General features: G+C 41.4%; 1 protein-coding gene across 1 annotated transcript; it reads right to left on the bottom strand.

Annotated features, from left to right (window-relative positions):
- Nucleotides 1–735: 735 nt before the first annotated feature.
- Nucleotides 736–19,323, bottom strand: LOC136849685 (uncharacterized). The gene is made up of 5 exons (XM_067123029.1): nucleotides 19,288–19,323; nucleotides 18,980–19,075; nucleotides 17,683–18,350; nucleotides 17,163–17,327; nucleotides 736–1,634 (listed from the first exon to the last, which is right to left on the bottom strand). The coding sequence occupies exons 3-5, from the start codon at nucleotides 17,926–17,928 to the stop codon at nucleotides 1,389–1,391; spliced, it is 657 nt and encodes a 218-aa protein (XP_066979130.1). The 5' UTR covers nucleotides 17,929–18,350; nucleotides 18,980–19,075; nucleotides 19,288–19,323; the 3' UTR covers nucleotides 736–1,388.
- Between the last annotated feature and the right edge of the window lie 4,729 nt (nucleotides 19,324–24,052).

Raw genomic sequence — 24,052 nt, 5'->3', positions numbered from 1 at the left:
TTCACTTAAAATGCAAACTGTGCATTCTTTGCATACAGTACATCAAAACCGGCTGCATTACCGATAACTGCATGTTTAAATGTTTAAAATTTAAGCAAGACATTACCTCAGAGTTCTTTGAACTTTTAGTCATTCTGAGGCAGTTCCAAAGTTAAGTATACCTTAGTTTGACCAGACCACTGAGCTGATTAACAGCTCTCCTAGGGCTGGCCCGAAGGATTAGACTTATTTTACGTGGCTAAGAACCAATTGGTTACTTAGCAACGGGACCTACAGCTTATTGTGGAATCCGAACCACATTATAGCGAGAAATGAATTTCTATCACCAGAAATAAATCCCTCTAACTCTTCATCAGCCGGCCGGGGAATCGAACTCCGGCCCAGCGAGTGCCAGTCCGCAGCTCTACCGACTCTCCCAACGAAGAGCTTATGATGGGGTCTTCAAAAGCGAAGGTTCTAAGCTGTATTATCTCCTAATGGTTTTATTTGTCTGAAACTTGCACTAAGGTGTTAAGACAATTCTTCTTACGTGGCCACTAAAAGTACTTACCTGATTTTTTTTATTAATTAGGTAATTCGAAAACTCCAATTTGACGCTGATCACTCTGTCAGCCACTAAAGATCCGTATTCTGTTACACAATCATCCATACTGTATGTTCTGGTTAAATAAACAAACTCACTAAGGAAAGACCAAATACTTCTTGGAATAGTAAGGATAAAAAATACATTCTTGCTGTCATTAATAACATTTCTTTCTCTGACTTAAACCAACGGTTTTACATAAGAGGTATTTTTGGGGGACAGGTCATCGTTCATAATTGGGAAAGGTAAATAACTTCCAACAATGCGATGAAGATCAAGTTAAGATAAGCCTTGGTCATTAAGAGCTTCTTCTCTTTAAAAGGGCATCACTGGATACATCCATCCAGAGAGAGAGAGAGAGAGAGAGAGAGAGAGAAACCCCAGCACTTCAGTTTCACAGAAGATAGCTTTCCAAACTTTAGATACATACCTGGATTGTTCTTTTACACAGATAGATATGACAGATACATTATTCATCCATACATATAAATAAAAACGTATCCTGTTAAAAATATAAGTTCCTTATTTACTTAATCACGCCGAAGGCACGGCCTCTCACTTCGATGCTTTGATATTTGATATAAATACAATCAGCTGAATAATGTCTTAACTTCAAACTACACCACACACTATCCTCTTATTAAAAAAAGTTCGATGCGCGAACAAAACTTCAGGTTTCATCTTGAATGTATAGACAAAACTCTGGGATGAACCGTGAACTTTGTCCCTTTGAAGCTTTTGAATGGATAATGACGTTTTATCACGAAATCTCAAGACTGAATGGTAATTTTCCATCCGAAAACGTTCAAGCTAAATCGTAACGGTCTACATCCATTCCACACTCCCACCCAGAGCAGTCAGAAGCGAAGGCACCACTCATAATATGATCGAGCTCTTCCTCCCACCAGGATCCAAAAAGGTAATTGGCAAGCAGTGTCGCTGAGGGACCACCTTCAAAACTACCGACCACCCGACCCAAGCGACACCAAGACCGAGCGCGGCAAGAATCTCTGTCTTCTATCGCCGCCCAGAGCTTGACGGCCTCCTCCACCTGAAATGTAAAAAAAAAAAAAAAACGAAATGTGTTCTTCAAAACTAAGGTCAAACACAGTTTTTCAAAATGCTGATCTGTAACTGAGTTCTCTGGTGAGGCAGAGAAAAATAGACTATGGGGGGCGTGGGTAGGGAGGGTTGTGTGAAAGCATATTTCCCGTTATTTTGCTTTACGCTGTCAAAGTAGCCCACTGTCTGCAGTTTATAGTCTCGAAAACTGCAATATTGCCCTATAACACCTTTTAACAACTTAAATTATAACAGAACAGCATGCGTCGCCAGATATAAAACAACAAGGCTAATTGAATTAATAAATTACCCATTTTGACAAAATGCATCAAGAACAGAGGAGACGTCGAGATCCCTCCTAGGAGAAAATGAAACCTCTCTGGTAGAAGAAACGAAGAGAAAGGTTCCTGTAAGGTTAATTTCTACAGTTTATTTTTGGAACAAACTTCTTGGGATTTTCTGCCCCTTATCATCGCCAAAGGACACTGAATTCTAGAATGTAGTCTTAAAAGAGCTTAACACGAAAGACCATTGACAGCTTGTCAATAGGACTGAGGACTGATCTGAAAGCAATGGTGTCGCTATGGGGGGGGGGCAACCCCAGTCGGATGATTGCCCCCCCCCCACCGGTCCCCCAAGTTGAGTTTCCCTTTGTGGCTAAACTTAACCCTTACAGTATTTGATACATTTGCATATAGTAAGAGTTGAAAATTAACTGAAAACTGAGCTCTGTAATTTCAAATACAGGTTTACTAATTACTAATACTATTATTTTCCTTCATTCACATGGCTATATACATTCGAGAATCGTGTATTGTACTAATTACAGAACTGGTACGTACATTAGTTTTGTGTATTTTCTTTGGCCCCCAAAAATATCTTGGCCCCACCTATGCCGCCCCCCCGACTGGTGGAATGCCAGCTACGCCACTGTCTAAAAGACATGAAAACTATAATCACTACAACTAACAAATATGCTTCAATGTTCTTTTCCCACATAGCAATAACTAAAATTTATTTGAGGATCAATACTCTCATCTAAATCTTTTTGTTCTTTATGGAAAGACAACTTTCCAGAGACTCGGTATCATTTCCCTTCAATAATAATAATATAATAATAATAATAACTAATAGATTCACAATTTCGTGAAAACAATGAGAAATAAAAATCCACAATTATATAGTAAATATATTACTATGTAAAATGAACCAAAGACTTTCGAACACCTGAACGGTGTTCCTCATCAGTGTTAACGTTAAAATAATAATAATAATAATAATAATAATAATAATAATAATAATAATAATAATAATACCAGCTTTCCTCTGAAAGTGGTACAGTACACAAAACTTGTCTATTGGTTTATTTTACAATATCAATATGCATCACGTTCTTCACTGTTAACCTTTCTTTTAATAAGAAACTACATTATGAACTCAGAAGTCTGTAACGGTTTTGGTGATGGAAATATACTGCATATGAAAACGTATGGCGTTGTCGGAACTCTTCGGTTTCACATTAAACTTGAGTGTCTTTCTAACCGCTCAGTACCGGTTAATATCGTTCGCCGGCATAAGAAGAAAGTCTCTACCCAAGTACGACAATGGGAGGCCTAACTGAAGACATGGGAAAGGAAAAGCTATACGTTACATTTTTTTTTTAGCTGTCAAGTTTATGCCGTCGGGTAAAGGCATAAAATTTTTAATCACACAACCCCTAGTGGAGTCTAAACGAAAGATTCCGGAGAAAATTAATGTGATTTGTGATAATGCTGACGGCATTTTGTTTTTCATTGATTTTAATTATATTAAATTCACTAAAACGCCGGTAAGCATAAGTATCAAATATTCATTGTTTAAGCGCTGAATGATATCATTTAGGCTAATTTTACAAAACACTTTAAATCCGGAACATGTTATTACAAACCTGTCAAGTGGATGATCTATTAGAGAATAATTGATGTCTTTCATATTGGATCGTTGTTTAACTCTTGAAATGTCAACATTCAGTTTTGAATAATCTATGCTTCGTTAACTTGTGAAATACCCTTTAGCGGACAAATTAAATCGAGGCGACCTTTAAACAAATTTGAAAACTCCAGTGTTTAAAACCATTAGATAATACAAACGATCTGAGGAGGCGAGCTTAGGTCTGTTTACGGATTTCTGACCTGATTGAATATGAATCACGGTGAAGTGATAAAAAAAGTCATAATATGGCTGCGTGCGACAAACGCACTACGTGGTTAGCATGGCAGAGGTGGGTGAATATCGTCCCCAAATACAAACACCTGAGTTCGACGGGCGATTTATATATGGGAAGACGAGATCCACTTATACCTCACTTGCTGGCCGCGTGGGTTAAAATGCGTCCACTGTAGTCCTGAGTTCTTGTCTTCGCTAGTTCGAGCCCACGAGACGACGAACTTAATATCAACTAAAAAATTCTCCTTCGGTAACATATATGAAAATATATTATTTCCGAGGTAGAGCGAATTGGATATTAAAGGACGTTTGTAGCTTACTGATTGAATATGAATCACGGTGATGTGATAAAAAGAGTCATATATATATATATATATATATATATATATATATATATATATATATATATATATATATATGATCATGTCAAGATTAGCTAACCCGCTCTCAGCAGGATTCGCTATTCTTTACATGAAGATTATTGGGTTCGTTATTCTTTACATGGGAACAATCAGGTTCGCTGTTCTAGACATGAACATTTCGATACCAGACATTAGATCCCCCAGGGACTAGTACTAAACACAGCAAAGTTTATATATATATATATATATATATATATATATATATATATATATATATATATATATATATATATATATATATATATATATATAGTTGTTTGATGGAGTGATGCCCTTCCCCTCTAGTATATTTCTTGCTTAACAGTTACTACTTCACTCATAACTCGATAAACTCTCTCTCTCTCTCTCTTCTTTCTCATTCTTTCCCTCTTTCTCCTCCCTAACACCCCCTCTAATCTCTCTCACTTCCTCTCCCTCTCACTCTTACCCTTTCCTGTTAAGGTAGTTGCTTCAATTACGTTGTCCAGTATTTTTGCCATTTCATATTTCACCCCTTCTCACTCCGGGGAAAATTCTGAATGGCAACCGATAAACTCTCTTTCTCTCTCACTCTTTCCCTCTTTCTCCTCCCTAACACCCCCTCTAACAAGATAGTTGCTTCAATTACATTGCCCAGCATTTTTGACATTTTATATTTCACCCCTTCTCACCCCACTTCCCATTTGGGCTGAACATGGACTCAAAGGGCATCAGGAGTGTCACTATTCCCTTCAATGACCTCGAAAACTATGGATTAGACACTAATATCAGTCATTTTTGACATTTTATTTTTCACCCCTTCTCACAACCCCCCTTCCTACTGGGACTGAACTTGGATTTAAAGGGCATCAGGAATGTGACTATTCATCTACCTCGAAAATTATGGATTAAACACTAATGTCTGTTGTTTTCAGTTAATTTTACATGTGAGCAATTTCAACCAAACTTGGTATACATAAGACTTCCTATCTGGAAAGAACACTATGGGGGTGAGACATCACTAGCACCAAAGGGCAACAAACAGGGGTGGGGTGAGAAGGGCTTCCCTGAAACAGGGATGGTTCTGCCCGTATACTTAGTAACTAAATGAACTCTACAGGTTTATCATACCTCATTTTGGTATACGTATGAATTACTATCTGGAAAAGAATACTGTCGGGGTAAGACATCACTGGCACCAAAGGGGTTGGGGGTGGGAAGGGGATGATATGTAAAAATAACCAAAAACAACATATATTAGTGTCAATCCATAGTTTTTGAGGTAGCTGAGATGAATAGTCTCATTCCTGATGCCCTTTAAGTCCAAGTTCAGCCCCGATAGGAAGGTGGGGTGAGAAGGGGTGAAAAATAAAATGTTAAAAATGACAGATATTAGTGACTAATCCATATTGACCCTCCTGATGCTCTTTAAGTCCAAGGTCAGCCCTGATAAGAATGGGAGGTGAGATGGGGTGAAATATAAAATGTTAAAAATGCTGGGTAATGTAATTGAAGCAACTTTCTTAACAGTGAAGAGAGAGAGAGAGAGAGAGAGAGAGAGAGAGAGAGAGAGAGAGAGAGAGAGAGAGAGAGAGAGAGAGAGAATTTATCGGTTGTCATTCAGAATTATCCTGGGGTGAGAGGGGGTGAAATACAAAATGCCAAGAATACTGACAATGTAATTGAAGCAACTATCTTAACCGGAAAGGGAGAGGGAGAGGAAGTGAGAGAGAGAGAGTTTATTGGCTGTCATTCAGTGTTTTCCCAGGCAGCACAGGGTTGGTCAGCTAGTTTACATACATACATACATACATACATACATACATACATATATATATATATATATATATATATATATATATATATATATATATATATATATATATATATATATATATATATATATATATATATATATATATATATAAAGTCTTTTTGGGAATATCAAGGTCTGAAATCCATAAACAGACTAAAGCTCGCCTCCTCAGATTGTTTGCATTATCTCATGGTTTTAAACATTGGAGTTTTCAAATCCATTAAAAGGTCGCCGCAATTTAATTTGTCCGCTAAAGGGTATTTCACAAGTTAATGAAATAAAAATTTTTAAAGTAAATTGTATTTTTCCTAACTATACAAACCTGAGGTCCTTTACATTAGGAATTACTTACAGTGTAGCTGGAAATGGCCGTTGAACTTTCAAACATGGTTAGACAGTTAACTACTGTCCGGGAGGTGGGAGACCCACCTGCCTGGACGCAAACATTCCAATTTGCCATTCGGCTCAGGTGTCAGAGTGAGGGGTGGCATGAGGTGGGCATGAAAATGTAATGTAAAGGACCTCAGGTTTGTATAGTTAGGAAAAATACAATTTACTTTAAAAAGGTTTTATTTGTTCCAACACGACAAACAAAATATCAGCCCTTTACATTAGGAAGACTCACTGGTTGGAGGGAGAAATCTGAGTGAGTCTCTATAAACTGACTGGAGTTCACCACACCTGGGATCCCCTTCCTGGTCGATAGAGCGAGTAAGGGAAACCTGCCTCTGACAAATCGATGAGGTTATAGTAAGCGTGAGATCAACTGCCAGTCTTCTGGGCCTTTTTGTATGAATGAGGAAGGCATTATTTCATAAAAAAGTAGGCTAGGACGAACCTTAAAAAGTCAGCGACAGTAAGGCAAATACATGTATCGGGTTTGTCTTATTGTCATGATCTCCTTCCTAGAGGAAGGAGCGGGATTGCTTCTATGATTCTGAAAGGAAATAGAACGGAAGCTTGATGTGTATGCTTGCCAACATCAACCACCAGAGCCAACATGTAATGGCTCGGATCCACTCTCTGCCAGTAGGAGTTAAGTATACCTTAGTTTTACCAGACCACTGAGCTGATTAACAGCTCTCCTAGGGCTGGCCCGAAGGATTAGACTTATTTTATGTGGCTAAGAACCAATTGGTTACTTAGCAACGGGACCTACAGCTTTTTGTGGAATCCAAACCACATTATAGCAAGAAATGAATTTCTATCACCAGAAATAAATTCCTCTAACTCTTCATCAGCCGGCCGGAGACTCAAACTCAGGCCTAGTGAGTGCTAGTACACAGCTCTATCGACTTGCCAAATGAAGAGCTTTCTGCCAGTAGGAAGACAGCCAGGATGAAGAGAAGGAGAGGCCAGTCACTCCCACACTCATTCTCGCATCCACAACCACACATCTTAGGCGAGATGCAACCCTGTCCTGTTAGAGGAGCCAGGTAAGCTACACAACTTGTTGAGCAGCCACCACAGGTCCCAAGGAAAAGGTGCCCAAGGACCTGTGGACAATATCCTGAAGGTGGAAAGAAGTGAAGGTGGTCTGTTGAGACCACACCCACGCCTTCAATACCTGAGGAACTGACAGGTTCCTTGAGAATGCAGGGGTCGGACCAATGCCCCAGACTTTGTGAACTCTCCGGCGGAAGGTACCAGTGTCATCTCCAGCAGCAGAGTACACTCACAAAGCCAGAAAGAAAGTGTTCTTGGACACCTCTTTCTTGGTTGAGCCAGCACTAACAAAGAGTTGTCAACACAGGCAAGAGATGATGAGTTCTCTTTAGATAGTGCCACAGCACTCTAACAGGACACAGTAGCATCTTGTCTGGGTCATTACCTACAAAGTCCCCTCAAGTGTTTAACATCAAAGGAAAGTATGTGAAGTTCTCCTACTCTCTTAGAGGATGCCAGGGCAAGCAGGAAGATGGTCTTGAGGGTCAGATCCCTGTCTGACGACTCTTGTAAAGGCTCGTATGGCGCATGAGTCAGGCTCCTTAGAACGAAATTCACATCCCACGCAAGGGGCCTGAGGAAAGTTTTCATCAGTAGAGAAATCTCAAAAGAAGAGGAGATATCTACTCCTTTCAGCTGCAAGACTAGGCCGAGTGCAGCTTTGTAGCCTTTTACGGCTGAAACAGAGAGAAGCTTCTCTTGGTGAAGAAAGATGAAGAAGTTCGTGACCTGCTGAACAGTAGCTCCGACCGGAGAGATACCCCATCTATGACACCCACCACAAAAGACAGCCCACTTTCCCTGGTATACCACTACAGAGGACTGCCTTAGGTGTCTAGCCATCTCCGTTGCTGCGCGATGCAAAAAGCATCCCACTTGCAGGAGATGGTGGATAACCACCAGCCATGAAGATAAAGGGACTGCACTGCCTGGTGGTACTGCTCTACGTGGGGTTGACACAGCAGCTTGGGCCAGGAAGGAATCTCTCTTGGTGCCTCGGGAAGAAGAGCTGGCAGGTTGGGATACCAAACAGCCTGTGCTCATTTGGGAGCCACCAAAATCATCCTCAGATTTGGGGTGATCATCACTTAGCTGATCACTCTGCAAATCAGACAAAACAGAGGAATGGCATAGACATCAAGGTTGTCCCATGGGAGGTGGAACGCATCCTCTGCAGCTGCCCATGGGTCCGGCATGACTGAACAGAAGACCTGAAGTTTCCTGTTGTGCTGGGTGGTGAACAGATCTATGCCTGGACGCCCCCACAGATCGAACAACCTCTCCGCGATATCTGGGTGAAGGGACCACTCTGTCCCTATTACCTGATTCTGGTGGCTGAGCTTGTCTACCACTATACTCCTCTTTCCTGGAATGTACCTGGCTGACAGCTCTACCGAGTGGGCCAGAGGCCATTCGTGCACCTGCATTGTTAACTGAGGAAGTGGAAGGGACACCATACCTCCAGCTTGTTGACGTATACCACTACCTTGGTGTTGTCGCTCATCAAAACCACAGATAGTCCCATCACTCATCCTGAAACTCTTGGAGAGCCAGGAAGGCCACCTTGAGTTCCAGGATGTTGACACTCCCGAAGTCAGCAACTCCTCCAGGTGTGTGCCCCATTCCTCGGTTGATGCGTCTGAGAGCAGATGCATGTCTGGAGGGGAGTATGCAGGCAGATGCATGTCTGGAGGGGGGGTATGCAGGTATACTCCTAGTAAGAGGTTCCTGTCGTCCATCCACCAATCTAGGTCCTCTCACACCTCCCCGAAAGAGGGATGAGAAAGGACTGGGGGTCTTGAGACTGGGACCAGTACTCCTTCAGTTGCCACTGCAGGGACCAAAGGTGTAGATGCCCATGAGGGACCAGCTTCTCCAACAACGACAGGTGACCAATGACGACTTGCCATTGCCGAGCTGGCTGTTCCTGTCGAGACAGGAACAGCTGTGCTGCCTTCCTGAACCTGCTGATACAAGAGTCTGAAGGGAAGACTATTGCTGCTACCATATCTATCAGCATGCCCACGTACTTTATTCTCTGGTTGGGGGGTGAGATCTGACTTCTCAAGATTTACTACAATCCCTAGATTGTGGCCAAACTTGAGGAGCTGATCCCTGTCTTGAAGCAACTGCAAGTGAGAGCTTGCCAGGACCAGCCAATTGTCAACGTACCTCAACAGACGTATCCTGTGCGAACGGGCCCAAGCTGACACAGGGTGAACACTCGCATGAACACCTGGGGAGCAGTTGAGAGTCTGAAACAGAATGCCCTGAACTGGAACAACGTCTCCTCGGGGATAAAGCAAAGGTATTTGAGGGAGGACAGATGGATGGGTATCTGGAAATGTGCATCCTTCAGGTCCACTGTAAGGACGAAGTTGTTCTCTCTGATGGAGGCAAGCACGGAATAAGCCGTCTCCATCGTGAACAGTCTGGCGAACGAATAAATTCAGGAAGAGAGGTCTATGCTCAGTATGGCTTCCACCACTTGCTTTAGTGCAAGATTCTTCATCAAACCAGGGACATAAGTAAGGAGACGGACTGGAGAGTTAGTGAGGGGTAGCCGAGACTTGAAGGGGAGTAGATATCCCTCCTGGAGAACATCCACTACCCAGGTCTCGGCTCCATATCATTGCCATGCTCCCCAATGGCTCGATATGCAACCCCCCCCAAACACTGGCAGCACCTGGAGGGGAGAGCTGCCCCTAGTGTTTCCCCTTCTTCTTCTCCTTGCCCCCCTTTACCAGACTGGAAAGGGGATCTGAAAGCGGAGCGGTTGCCCGCCCTTCCTGGTGGAAAAAGAGGGCTGGGTGTTCCTGTGGGAACACTTTGGAGTCTGGGACTTCTTGGGGGCCAAGGAAGTGCTAGCCTGACCTGAAGGCCGGGCCGCAGTGGAGCGCGAAGACCCAGAGGTCTTGGCCACTGCCTGGTGGACAAGGCGGTCACTGTCTTTGGCCCAACACTTGTCCACTGCAGCATCTACCAGCTCTCTAGGAGAGAGAGAGGCAGAACCCAGCAACGGTCCATTCCAAAGGGTCATTGCCCGTTCAGGACCTACAGACCTGGCAAAACGGGAAAGGATGCGCCTCTTCTCTTTAACAACAGGTTTGCCATCTGGTGGGCGAGATAAGAGATGGCTCTACCTCCAGGCTGGCAAAACCTCCCGAAAGCTGAGCCTTCCCCAGCCATGATTGCACCTGAGGAGGCAGTTACCTTGGATATTGTGAATGACCATAGATCCAGCCAGGAGACTGCCTGGAGACCGGCTATAGCAGTGGCTTCCAGGGTCGCTGTTTCTTGCTGCGAAAGGGAGACTCCTTCTGCAGTAAGCTGATGCAGTGAGAGACCTGGGCCTACACGCACTGGGTCTGGGCCAACCTGCTTGGTCGGTAATGCCCTCTCCAAGGGCATATCTGTCGAGGCAGAGGAGGAGGAAGTAGATTGTCCAAGTGGTTCGAACAAAGTGAATTCTCCTGCCCAGAAACAAGATTATTAACTTGACTGAGGACTCCCTCAGCAAGCATGGACCACTGCAGCCCCACAGAAACCTTGGGTTCCTTTTTCAGACCCCACAAGGATTTGAGGCACGAAGGATGATCCACAGACGAGGCCATGATCCCTTCCCCAAGATCGTTGTGCTGACTGATCAGTGTAATGACCTCTGCAAAAGTCCTCTGTATTTCGGAGGTCTCTGCATCCTGGGGGAGAGGACCCTCGAGTCCTTCCAGGGTGAGGTCCTCTTGATCTACTCTTCTGGCAAGAGGGAGAACCTCGGCAGACATCTTGGATCCTTCTTGCAATATGCAGGCATAACGACCTAGTCAATCCGAGGACCAGGCCAGAAACATATGCCTTTGTAGTCGAACTCCTGGGAGAGGACTCTCCAGAGTTCGTACTGTCCAACCCACACTTCCCAGGGAAACCCCAGGAGGCTGAGGGGACAGGTGAGGAGGATCGGGCACCCTCGCTGGTTCTGCTGGCGGAACCAGCAGGAGGAGGGGGATGAGAGAGTTCATCAGTCCGTGGTGATGATGGCAACCCAGGTCCAGGAGAGCGTTTTCGCCTCGGTGAAACGCTGTCCTGAGGAGAGCGTAGTGGTTTGCTTGAGCTGAGCTGAGAGCTCAACTTCACTGAGCCAGGCTGATCGTGTTCAGGACTGGGTGGAGTCAAATGAGCGGCTGGCTGGCAAGAACTTGCGCTGTCTTCCTGACGGGCCCCAGTCTTCTTTGAGTCTGGAACAATGCAAGAAGACTGTAAAGGGGACCTCCTCTCTGTCTCTCCAGATTCTCGGACATGAGAGACCGAAGCACCAACCTGGGAACCTGGCTTGGCACTAGAAACAGTGCCAGCGGGCAGAGCCGAGCCACCTGCATGTCTTGGCTCATTACCCTGTCCTGTGCCTGAATTGGTACGGTGAGCAAACTCTCCAATACTGGTTCGGGATACCTGAGTCTCCTTAGAGACCTGGGTACTCAGAGCAGCTCACGAACGAGCGCCTGACGCAGTGCCAGCCTTCGAAGCGGATTTCTTAGGCATGGCAATGGGTGTGTAAACCGAGGCTTGCATGGCTGCAGCTCCTAAAACGCTAGATCCAGGGGTTAGTGATTCGGTCCCCTGACCCGAAGGTCAAGACAGCCAATGAGAGATCCCACTGCTTCCCTTGTGGAGGGAGGCAGTCATTTAGAAGTCCCAGGATGGGATTTCTTTGGTGGGGAGGAGACAGCCTTCTTTTTTCACTGATGAGCTTTGGAAGAAGAGGAGGAGAAGATACCAGATGATGACAATAATGATGAAAACGATGAAGACAAAGACGACGACACCTTCCTAGATCTCTTCTTCAACTTCTTTGTCATCTTCTTCAGGATGGCGGTCAAATCCCCCATCCAAGAGGGAGCAACAGATGTCACAGGAGCAGCCAGGGTGGCCAGAGTAGTGGGAGCGACCCGGGCAGCAGGAACGTCATCTATGGGAACTATGACTGGGGCAGCCAGGGTAGCCAGTACAGCTCGGGAGCCAGGAGGCGACTGGAATAGCCTGGGCAGATGGAGGAGCCAGGGAAGCCAGGAGCCGCAACCGGGATAGCCGGGGCATGTAGAGCAGCCAAGATAGCCTGGGAGTTAGCGAAGCCAGGAACAGCAGGAGAGGGAACCATTGTGTGAGGCATGGAGGAGGTCACCATCATAGAAGGTCCAGGCTGGGACAGCAGGGCCACGTTGAAGCCAGGAGGCAGGGGCACTACGTGCTGGGATGCTGGCATGTCAGTCACCTGGGTCCCCAGATGAGACGAGACTGTTACCGGCATCTTAGCGAAGGCTGTCATGGTCACAGCTATGGTGGTAGAGGTAGCCACAGCATGGATTACCACCAGAGCGCCAGTCAGATGGGACAAGAGGCCATCCAGGGGTGGAACGCCGGAAAAACCAAGGTGGAGCCAGGCTGCAGTCAAATCTCTAGCCTGCTTTGCAAGGGAAGCCTCTACTGCCAGACCTAAAGTGGAAAAAGTTGGGTTAGTGGAGGGAGTCTCCTCTTGCTCTGGGGGAAAAGTTCCCTCCCCCAAGCGAGAGGAGGCGCCTGAGAAGAGGTCGTCCTGATCATCCACCCTGGCCCCTCTCGTTCCACACCCGACAAAGCGAGCAAAGAAGATGAAGGGGAGTCCTCTCCCGAATGAGAGGCAGCCAGAATGGGAAGTTTGCCGGGAGAGAGAAGTAATCCCAAAGGGTTAGCCACCAAGGGAGTCATCAGGGGTGTATATCCCTCAGATGACGCCTTTGAAAGCTTCCTCCAACACTGTTTCTTCCCCTAAAACTTTGCCCACTGCTCAGCCGACCAGGAGCAACACTCGGCACAAGTAGAACCTCCAGAACACACATGCCCCTTGCAAAAGGAGCAAAAGGCATTTGGGTCTACATCAACATTAGATCTAAAGCTACTGCACTTCTTCCGCCAACCCCAGGACACACACACGTGGGAAAGCAGGCTTACGAGATTTATTACCTTCATGAGCTTGCATTTCACACACAAAAAGCAACCATACAAGGAAAAAAAGAGAAAGATCCCACTGGGAAAAACAACTCAAAGGAAGTCGACAGGGCAGTGAAGGAAGAAACCCACCCGCATCGCACCACGGCCGAAAGCAAATTGGATGTTTACATCCGGGCAGGCGGGTCTCTCGCCTCCTGGACGGTAGTTAACTGCCCAACCACCTAGTCTGAAAGTTCAACGGCCGTTTCCAGCTGCGCTGTGAGTAATTCCTAATGTAAAGGACTGATGGTTTATATGTCGTGTCGGAACAAACATAGATTCTTTAAAACTGAATGATGACACTTCAAGAGTTAAACAATGATCCAATCTGAAAGACATAGAATGTTCTCTAACAGACCATCCACTTGACAGGTTTGTAATAACATGATCCGGATTTAAATAGGTTTTGTAAAATTAACCTAAATGATATAAAATATGACAATATATATTATATATATAATATATATATATATATACTTATATATAAATATAAATAGAAAAATTTATAAATATAAATATAATATATATGTATATATATATATATATATATATATATATATATATATATATATATATATATATATATATATATATATATATTAGTATATAGCTGCGAGAAAAGTAGATCAAAAGAGCACATGATCTTTTGGCTTTAATTTATGGCATAAAAGCAGATCTTCCACTCAGTTGTTTCACTGATCTCGTACTTGGTTTATATTCTTAATCACTTGATTCACGCAAAAGCGATTCACACACACACACACATATAATTTATATATATATATATATATATATATATATATATATATATATATATATATATATATATATGTGTGTGTGTGTGTGTGTGTGTGTGTGTGTGTGTGTGTGTTTTGGTATAATCTGGGAAGAATAACACCTGATGGTGACAGCTGCTGGGTTCCTGTCGGCACCACAAGTGTCGGGAGACTCCGATCTACTTAATAAGCGACGGGAGATTGGAGGTTGTTGGAAATAATGTGGAAGAGAGACACGAGTGACGGAATTTCTCAGATGTCCTTTGCGTAACACGGCCTTGGAGATACTGAGATATATACGATTCAATTATTTTCCCCTATGCCTTGTGGCGAAGGTAGCTATAGGTAACCTTCCAGTTTCTGATACGAAGTCTTTGATATCAGGTTATTAAAAACCTTCCTCCCCAACCTATATTCAACCTACCCCATTTGACTAACTAATATGCAACCAATCACCGGTTGCTTGAATTACAGACCCTTGTCGCCCAGCCTTCTCGGGGAACTGATTCAGGTCCCACCTGATAATGGGTTTTATTATTACTGGGCCAACCACAAACCAATAGAAAGTAAAGAAGACCACCTTAACGTCCTTCATTTATGAAGCAAATTTACGCAAAATATTCCAGTAAATAAAGTGTAGTGACAATTTTATGATTCTAGGATCGACCACTACAGCATACAATCTACAGTACTACATATACAGGACACTAACTTTGGTAAAAACAATTCTAAAGTATCTTCCCGGAACTGGAAAAGGAACATAGGCTTATTTAAAATACTGCCAAACGTTCCGAGGTGTTTTGTCCATAAACAAACGTTCTGTAATCAACCCTTCTCGCGCAAATTTCGGTCCATTTAAGTATTCACAAAATTTTCCAGTCATACAAGCAAAGGCTGTCATTTCCGGCAGGGGTTAATATTCAATGAAAAGTAATGATAGTCTTCTTTATCTTAACCTAACCTCAACTAGGGCAGGGAAGAAATCGTTCTCTCGGAATGTATAAAATAACTATACACAAGTAGTACCGATAGAAAAAATATGCCCATGGTGTGTCGTAATATTTTAGGATTAAAACTTGACATAATTGCAACTGCATAGCCAGGCTACAACGCGAATGGAAGTAACGATGAACGTACACAACTTATGTCATTATGACACTAAAGTTTTACTTACCTTCTGTCTATCGAGAGTTAAGTTACACAATATTGTGGAGAAGGCAACAATTTAAACTGGCATGTTTCTTGTCTGGAATGCTAGATCGCGAATGGTTAGCCTAGGCTAAACGCAGAAGCCGCACTACAACGTGCTAGCACTTACCGCAACGCGAGGCAAACTGACCAAGATAATCCTACACTTGATATGCGTCTTGCAGAAACCGTCATATGCCACAGATTTTGTACTTAATACTAATGTAATAAACATAAGAGCTACGGTGTTCAATTATTGCTGAAAATTTTTTGAGGGACAATAGTAACACAACTTGGAGTACAACAAAGGAACAACCAAAGAAGAATAATGTTGAACTTGTCGGCAATAGAGTGCACTCTGCAGTTTGCAAATTTACACATGATCGAAGTCTTGTTGATTGATTCGCGTTTCGTTACCGGGCGGTTGCAGGCGCTACTCGATAACCAAATATTTATTCAGTCAAGTAGAAAACTCATTAGTAGTTGTTTATCTGTCGGGATACTGAGAATATGAAAATATAGGTTCGAAAGTATTTTTAATCTGTCGTTCCAAATTGTGCTGTGAAATACTTATCCAGTAATAAAATGTTTCACTAACTACTGGAATGAAACGCCGTTAACCCGGTATGTATCCACCTACGCGTCACCGGTCAATGGGACGCCGTGTTAAGAGCCATCCCCGCGGGATCAAATATATCGTTTACTAAAAATGGGTGTATATAATACTTTGATCATCGAACTTCCGCAATGTTTAGCACTAGCACCTCGGAGGTAGCGCGTAGGTGGATATATACCCGGTTAATACCGAGTAAAATTAGCCCTTCCACGTACAGTAAAGAATGATTAACCAAATACGTAAATGACCACGTACAGAAATCTACTTAGGAGCATGAATAGCTGTAGTTAATGGATCCAAAATACAAGAAATATACTGAAGTAGGGAACCGTGTATACACGGCATACAGACTATTCGGTAAGCTGCATCAAGAAATACAAAACAAAAAAAAAAGTGGAAACAGTTACTCAAGAAAAAAAAAAAAAACTATAAGCAGTAACTGACGAAGAAACGGGGCCACCCGGACAGATCAAAGACGGCCCAAGCGGGCCATCCAAAAATGATGATAATGAAACCGAAAGGTTTAAATCTCAATCTAAGTATTGTCTAGTTTTTTCTCCCGATCTTCAACCTACGTAAAATAGTCATAGATAAAATCAACAGAAAAAATACCATGCTGAAATGATAAAAAGGATATCTGGAAATCCTAGTAACAAAACTACTGTCAGTAGCCTATCTTGCAATTCGAAGTGAATCCTATAAATAAAAAAAAATCAGCGTTTCGGAACATTAAATGAGATACTAAAGCCACAGATCAGTCTATGATATTCTTACTATTTCATTCACTGGCTACCAAATTGTAAATGTAATCTTACATCTAAAATACCAGCCTGCTGAGCAGTAGCCTATATTCGGCTCATAAACCTTCATTCATGTATCGAAAATGTAAAAATTTTTGCCATGAAATGTTATAGGTATGAATTTTCTGAGAGGGCATATTATGAAGATTGAAAGTGCTGACAAAGGGACTCATTACTAGGTCGGTGTTTTAATAGTAACCTACAGCAAGAAGGGAGGAACTAACAATTTCATGAAGGAAATACTCTTATAGTTGTAAGATCGCACCCACCACGAGGTCTGTTTCTGCTGAACTGTTCTCTGCGCTTCTTCGTCTTCGAAGCGGCAGCCCGGTTCGGTCCGAAATGAAAGAAGCTCCTGCGTTGACCAGCAATGCCGTGACAACAGAGGCTGCGCCTCCTCCTAAGACTTCCATGAATGAAGGATGCTGTACCTGCTGAGAAGTGAGTTGGATTAAGAGAGTGACATATTGTCGAAATGCACTGCAGTGCACTAAAACACTACCCAGTAACGTCAGTTCAAAGCATACCGTATATCTTAATCTCACGTTAACTTGGGGGACAATATCCCGCCTCTTGACTAATCGTTTACCGTACTATTGCAGCGCATTTGGGTGCTATTTCAGGGTATTTTAAAATGACCTAAGTGTATTGTAGTTATATTTCAATGGCTTTCATTGCATTTCAGTGATCAATAACTTTATTAATCTTGATAAGAAAAAAGAATTCCTTCTTTCAAAGATACTCAACATTATCATTGTACATAGTTTTCCATATCATTTTTTTTTTTACCTTTGCTTTAACAGGATCTTCTCTGCGCTGTAGGTGTTGATAACTTGAGGTTACTGAAAACGAAGAATTAGAAGGTTCTTTCTGGTCGATTCCTTTGTCAATGACGCTGTTCGGTTGTAGCTGCTGCTGGTAAGCAATGCTGGATGCAGTAGAGTATTCTCTTGGAGTCCTTTGGTGGATATTGCCCCAATAATTTTTAGTGACAGGTATACTAAGAGGAAAGAATGACTTTGCGTTGCTAGACATACTCGCATGCCGCCATAACTCGGGATTACCATAGACAGGATTGCTTGAATCCCTCGTAAAAGAATACGTCTTTGGGTAAATTTGCGGCCGATCCTCTCTGTAGACACCGGCGGGCGAAGGATATTTGGTCAGCAGGGGTGAAGGGTATTGAGATGAATGCTGAGGCAACTGTATCACAGACTGAGATGTCTCATCACTGGTCACGTGACTCTTCACCTTTGGGCCTGGTTCTGAAGTTGTGGCGTTGCCTATAAACCTGTCATTAATAATTTTTGTAACTGGGTAAACGTTTGTTGTATTCTTGGTTGCGCCTAAAGCCTGATTGTTCTCGTTCCTCTGGTCAACAATTTCTTGCTCTTCTCCTCTTGAACTTTCCCGCTTCGACGAAGCCTGTTGAACTCTATGAAATCTTCTAGTTCTTCCTGTTAACAGCAATGTAGTATCAACTTTCAAACGCGTACACACGCGCACACTATATATATATATATATATATATATATATATATATATATATATATATATATATATATATATATATATATATATATATATATATATATATATATATATATATATATATATATATATATATTAATATTGTCACTTATACACGTGTAACCTTTTCATATTCATAAATATTAAGCCACAAGTACCTTTTAATATCGAATTCACTAAACCTTGGGAATAACTTTCACTGATAAGTGCTTCATACCCGGCAGGATGCGAACTGTTACTTAGTTTAGAAACAATAATAGACAATAACTTTGACCGCCCGGCTATCAGTAGATATTAAACGTTATTTGTAGCCTAATGTTTGTATATATTAAAAAAAAGTCAAGCGTGCAATAGTGACAAAAACATACAGTATATATAGATCTGTATACATAACAGAAAATCAAAGCATGCATGAACTAAACCTAAAGAACCTAATTATAAAGCATTCTAATTACCTATATATATATATTATATATATATATATATATATATATATATATATATATATATATATATATATATATATATAACTTGAAGCATCCAACAGATGACTAACCAGATCTTGGTGGGGAAGAGAGAAGAACAGAGGACGTCCTCTCATATGCTCGTTCTGCAGGTGAAAGGCGTTCTGACGAAGGTCCCCAGTAGAGGACTGCTAAAGAATGAACATATCTTTGAATTACCTTTACTGAGGAAGAGCTTTCAAAACGTGGAGACTGTGATTTCCTTCTTATATACTTTAATTCACTGTAAGAAGTTTATGTTCTTTTGCCGAGTACAGACTTTAAAAAATAACGTAAATCATCTCCCATTTAGAACAGAAATAATAAAGATAATGATAACACATTTGTACAGCCAACCCACCTGTAAAGGAACATTTCTCTCCCAGATCTGGGCAATCTCAACAGATTCTCCGCCACATTTGTGTAAGATTATTGGCGATATGAGGATCCCAAATACCGTTATAGTTTGTAAGTGGCCCATGCTTGTAGAAGCTGAGGAAAAATAAACAATCTTATTCCTTACACTGGTTTTAAGGGAGTAAGATGAATGAGGCAAGCAGCGGATTTTTTTTAGGGTACTTTCACACAAATACATAAAATAGAAAATTGAATATATAAAGTAAATATAAAAGTCTCATACAAAAGTTTCTAGAGGTCTCTCTCTCTCTCTCTCTCTCTCTCTCTCTCTCTCTCTCTCTCTCTCTCATACTAAGTATTTCTCATGTACTATCTGTTAATTACAACCATACTCTCTCTCTCTCTCTCTCTCTCTCTCTCTCTCTCTCTCTCTCTCTCTCTCCAGAGTCCCGTCCTTTGCAAATAAGAAATCTCATGTCATTCATCATAAAAAACGTTTTACTAATATTCTCTGAATAACAGAAATAAATAACTGCCACAACAAAGCTATTGTGAAAGATCTACACGAATACTTACACGATATATATATTGCCTCAAAATAATACTGATTCCACGCCCGACTTATGATAATATTGTTATCACTGCGTCATAGACCAACGTTTGTTGTTTAGTCACCTTTTCCTATAATTTCCGTCTATTTTCTTTAATTTAAGAACCTCTTATAACTACAAATATGCACTCGCAAAACCGTACACACGCAGCTGAATTGCACTTCAGCTCCAAACCGAGTTCCAGAGAGAAAGGTCTAACGAGGTCAGACGCGACTCACGATTCCCTCCCGCCTTCGGAGACCAAAGAAAAGAATGTGAGCTTTCATTTCACCCTTTTCGCTATTTTTGGTTTGAGAATGAAACGAGACGTGGAGGCAAAGTGGTATGGGTAGCGACCTAGTGGGGACGGTAGGCTATACGACAGATCAAGGTCTAGGGACAGATGGTACCTCTGTAGCTCACTGGAAAGAGAGGGTTATCAGCGAGTGTAAAGCACTGCGGGTGGCACTATAGTCACAGTCTTATTTACAGACCTCGGATTATCATCCTCCGCGTAAACAACTTGACAGCATTCCATTCTGAGAAAAGCTAAAGCATTTCTGTAACTTAGGTTGTACTTGTAGTTGAATTTCTCATATAATACTACAGCATTCTTTAATACACTTATGATCAAATGGATTTTAGAGAAAATATTAAAAAAATAGTCGAGCGACTTTTTAATTTACGTAATTTTTTAAGCCAATGTCAGCTTCTAACTACAAAGAACATTTTATATATATATATATATATATATATATATATATATATATATATATATATATATATATATATGTGTGTGTGTGTGTGTGTGTGTGTGTGTGTGTGTGTGCGCGTGTGTCGTTGGGCAAGTACTTAGTGCACATAAAAGAAACCAATGCTCAAGCCATGCACATATAATCCCTCTATATAAATGACATCAAATAACATAGGTCACTACAGGAATTAACATAATTATGAAATTTAGTAGTATACACGTGTATTGCTACTTTCAAGCAAAAATGAGAGAGAGAGAGAGAGAGAGAGAGAGAGAGAGAGAGAGAGAGAGAGAGAGAGAGAACTGGACTGTTCTTATTTTCTATTGACTTCAACTATCTTCTACTTATTTTCTATCTACTCTATATATTTATTATGCATTGCATCCATTTCTTATGCAGTTCATACTTTTATTTTTTACTGTCGGTTTATTTGATGTATATTTTCGAGTCCTTGTTTAAGTTCTTAATACATTTTCAGTTTGTTTATGTATTTCCTATATTGTCTTGATTATCTTTTACCTTTTTATTTTCTACTTCAGCTATCTATTTTCTACTTATTTATCTATTTTTTTATTTAATCATATTTGTTTTATGTATGTTCTATCTGTTGTATCTGTTTTCATTAGGTTATATTTATTTTCTAATTGTTCCATCTATATTCCACTGATTTTCTCTAAGTTCTACTTACTTTATCTACTCTGTTGCAACGTATCTATTCTATTTGATTTATTTTTTGTTTCTTTGTCTTTAATTCCGAGTGACATTCTTTCACAATGGTAGACTATTTTAGACGCCCAAAAATCTGTTTTTGTTTTTAGAAGATAAAATTGACGATAAGAGAAAACAATCTCGGTCGACTTTCCCTCTTCTCACCCCAGGGAAGTCAAGTCAGGCAAAGTCAAGCTGAGTCGAGTCATGAATATGGCCGGGACTCATTTTCTTCATGAGTCACGAGAGTAGGCTACACAGTGATGATAGTTTTTTGTAGCCCTTGTTCTGGAGTGCCCCGCCCTAGAAGATCCAAGTTTTGGCAGTTTCAGATCCAGTGCAGCATCGGTAGTTAGTATCCAGTTTCTTTCCAAGTTTCTTAGTAGACATATTTATCGCATGGACCAGCTTCTTGAAGTTTCTTTGTTGCCTTATTGAAGAAACTGCAGATTATGCGTTACGGAGATCAGAAAACAATTGCTGCAGATTTTGTATGCGTTACGGAGATCAGAAAACAATTGGTTAAACACAGACGGTCTCTTGGTGTTGAGTTCACGCACCCAAACTCAATTCTAGATCTTTCTCCTCAGCCGAATCCATAACAGAGGATGCAATACAGTGAGGGAATGTTCCCAACTTCCGGGGCATCTCAGAGGTTACTGATAATTGTAAATCTTCGTCAGTCTTTTAATGTGAATGGTAATGAGCCACTTTGGCTTCAGTCGAATGACTTGATTCGTTTGACGATAAGCAGCTTAAGCCGCATGCCTAGACCGTGGGTCTAACTGCCGTGGATAACCCTCGTAGAGAAAAATTCCTCAATGAGTCGCCTCGTACCTCTTCACAGATTCAGGCCTATCAGTAACGCGTCAAATCCCTTGCCCATACTTCGACATTCGCCATTATGTTTCACTCTCTCTCTCGCGAGCGCACTCACACACACGCTTAAAATATATAAGATAAGCATATATGTGTATTCATAATTCTCTCTCACTTGCGAAGTTTTGGTCTGCTAACTCGGTGGAGCCCACACGAACCAGCTGACATTATCACGTATGATTCCACCACCCTATAATCATTAACTTCTTATCGTAATTTCCTTTAATGGTGTAAATTCTAACTGTATCCTATCACCTAATTCTTAATATTCTTCTTAAAGCTTAATTATAAATCGCCAAAATCTTTTAAATTTAGTTTTATTGTCATGCCATGTTTCATGTCAACATAACACTACCGATCGTACCAGATTTATGTCAAATCCTAATTTTTACGCAGTTTTGCATATCCAGTCTGCCCATTGTCTGAGTCACCCCTTTTAGTGCTTCACTGAATTCTAAAGCAAGAAAACCGTACTGAATATCATTGTTTCTAAATATTAGAAAAATTCAACCTCATCAATCCTTTTTCCGTCTAATGTTATGTCATACCTGTCCGTATATTCTGTCCTTATGACTTCTGTTTTCTTAGGATGGTTTTGGGTCCCATCTCTCTCGGTATATGATGCATTCTATTAAGCAAAATTTGTAAGTCTTGGGGAGTTTTGTTGATTGAGACAGCAACATCCACATATTCTAACTCGGTCAAGTTTTTGTTGTAAATCCAGTCTAACCCGCTTCCATCTCCGTCCAATTTTTTTTTTTTTATTATAAAATCAATGAGAATGACAAAAAAGTAGAGAGAGAGAGAGAGAGAGAGAGAGAGAGAGAGAGAGATCAAAAGGATCTGTGCCTACGTGACCTGCCTTACCTATAGACCTAATCCCGGAACGTCAAATGACCATATTGGAAAGTAATTTATCACCTGTTTGTCAAATCCCGGTTCCTCGATTTCCTCCGGGGTTCCTCGGGGGAAAAATCTGATACCATCGCAATTAGCGAGGGTAGTAGTGTGCCGCTTACCTTTTTCTCACTCGATTTACCCACATCCGTTTACGACTCTGTTTAAGAACTAAAACGTTTCATTGTGAGAAGTGTACGATGGATTTTATCTCCGAAAGCAACTGTATGTAAGTACTTTCCAAATGAATATCGCCAATTGTTATGGATAATCTTTATAATAATATGTCTGGTCTTACATTTCCTTAGAAAGAACAGTTATGTATAAATTTAACACTGAAATAAATGCAATAACCATTTTTAATGGAATAAAGTATTTGACTTTGTTTTACGATTGCTTGAAAGAGCGAGAATTCGTTGACGTAAACTCGATTAAGATTCTCTTTTTTGAGCAAATAATTCACTTTGATTTTACATGGTTCCCAACACTTTCAGTTATATATTAGAATCAAATTAGAATACCTTACACAAGTGTGCTAATCTGAGAGAGAGAGAGAGGTTAAGTTTTCAAGATTTGTGCCTTACTGTGAAACATTTCCAATGTACATTTCTTTTTTTATATCTTTTAATTTCTTCGTCGTGAAAAATTGTTCATGTTAGTCTTGTGTAAACGTAACACTGATGATTTCAAAACTTTGAATTCAATTCACGAGAGAGAGAGAGAGAGAGAGAGAGAGAGAGAGAGAGAGAGAGAGAGAGAGAGAGAGAGAGAGAGAGAGAGAGAGAGATCACAGACTAATATCCAGTTCCAAAAACACCTTTTTGTTATTCATGTCCACCGGAACGAAAGGACCATTAAGAGCAAAACAAAAGGCAAACATCCCTAGCCAAGGAAAGACGCCGAGTAACTTCTGACCGGGTCAGGTCGTTCCAGGTTTGGC

Source organism: Macrobrachium rosenbergii, chromosome 21, assembly GCF_040412425.1.
Source record: "Macrobrachium rosenbergii isolate ZJJX-2024 chromosome 21, ASM4041242v1, whole genome shotgun sequence".
NCBI classification, from domain to species: domain Eukaryota; kingdom Metazoa; phylum Arthropoda; class Malacostraca; order Decapoda; family Palaemonidae; genus Macrobrachium; species Macrobrachium rosenbergii.
The sequence above is the reverse complement of the archived record's forward strand: the minus strand, read 5'-3'. Positions and strand labels throughout refer to the sequence as shown.

Coding starts and splice junctions, on each gene's coding strand:
- LOC136849685 (XM_067123029.1), bottom strand. CDS start 17,928: ATGTCTAGCAACGCAAAGTCATTCTTTCCTCTTAGTATACCTGTCACT. Junction 17,328..17,682: donor AAGATCCTGTTAAAGCAAAG/GTAAAAAAAAAA, acceptor CTCACTTCTCAG/CAGGTACAGCATCCTTCATT. Junction 1,635..17,162: donor CAGCAGAAACAGACCTCGTG/GTGGGTGCGATC, acceptor TTTACATTTCAG/GTGGAGGAGGCCGTCAAGCT.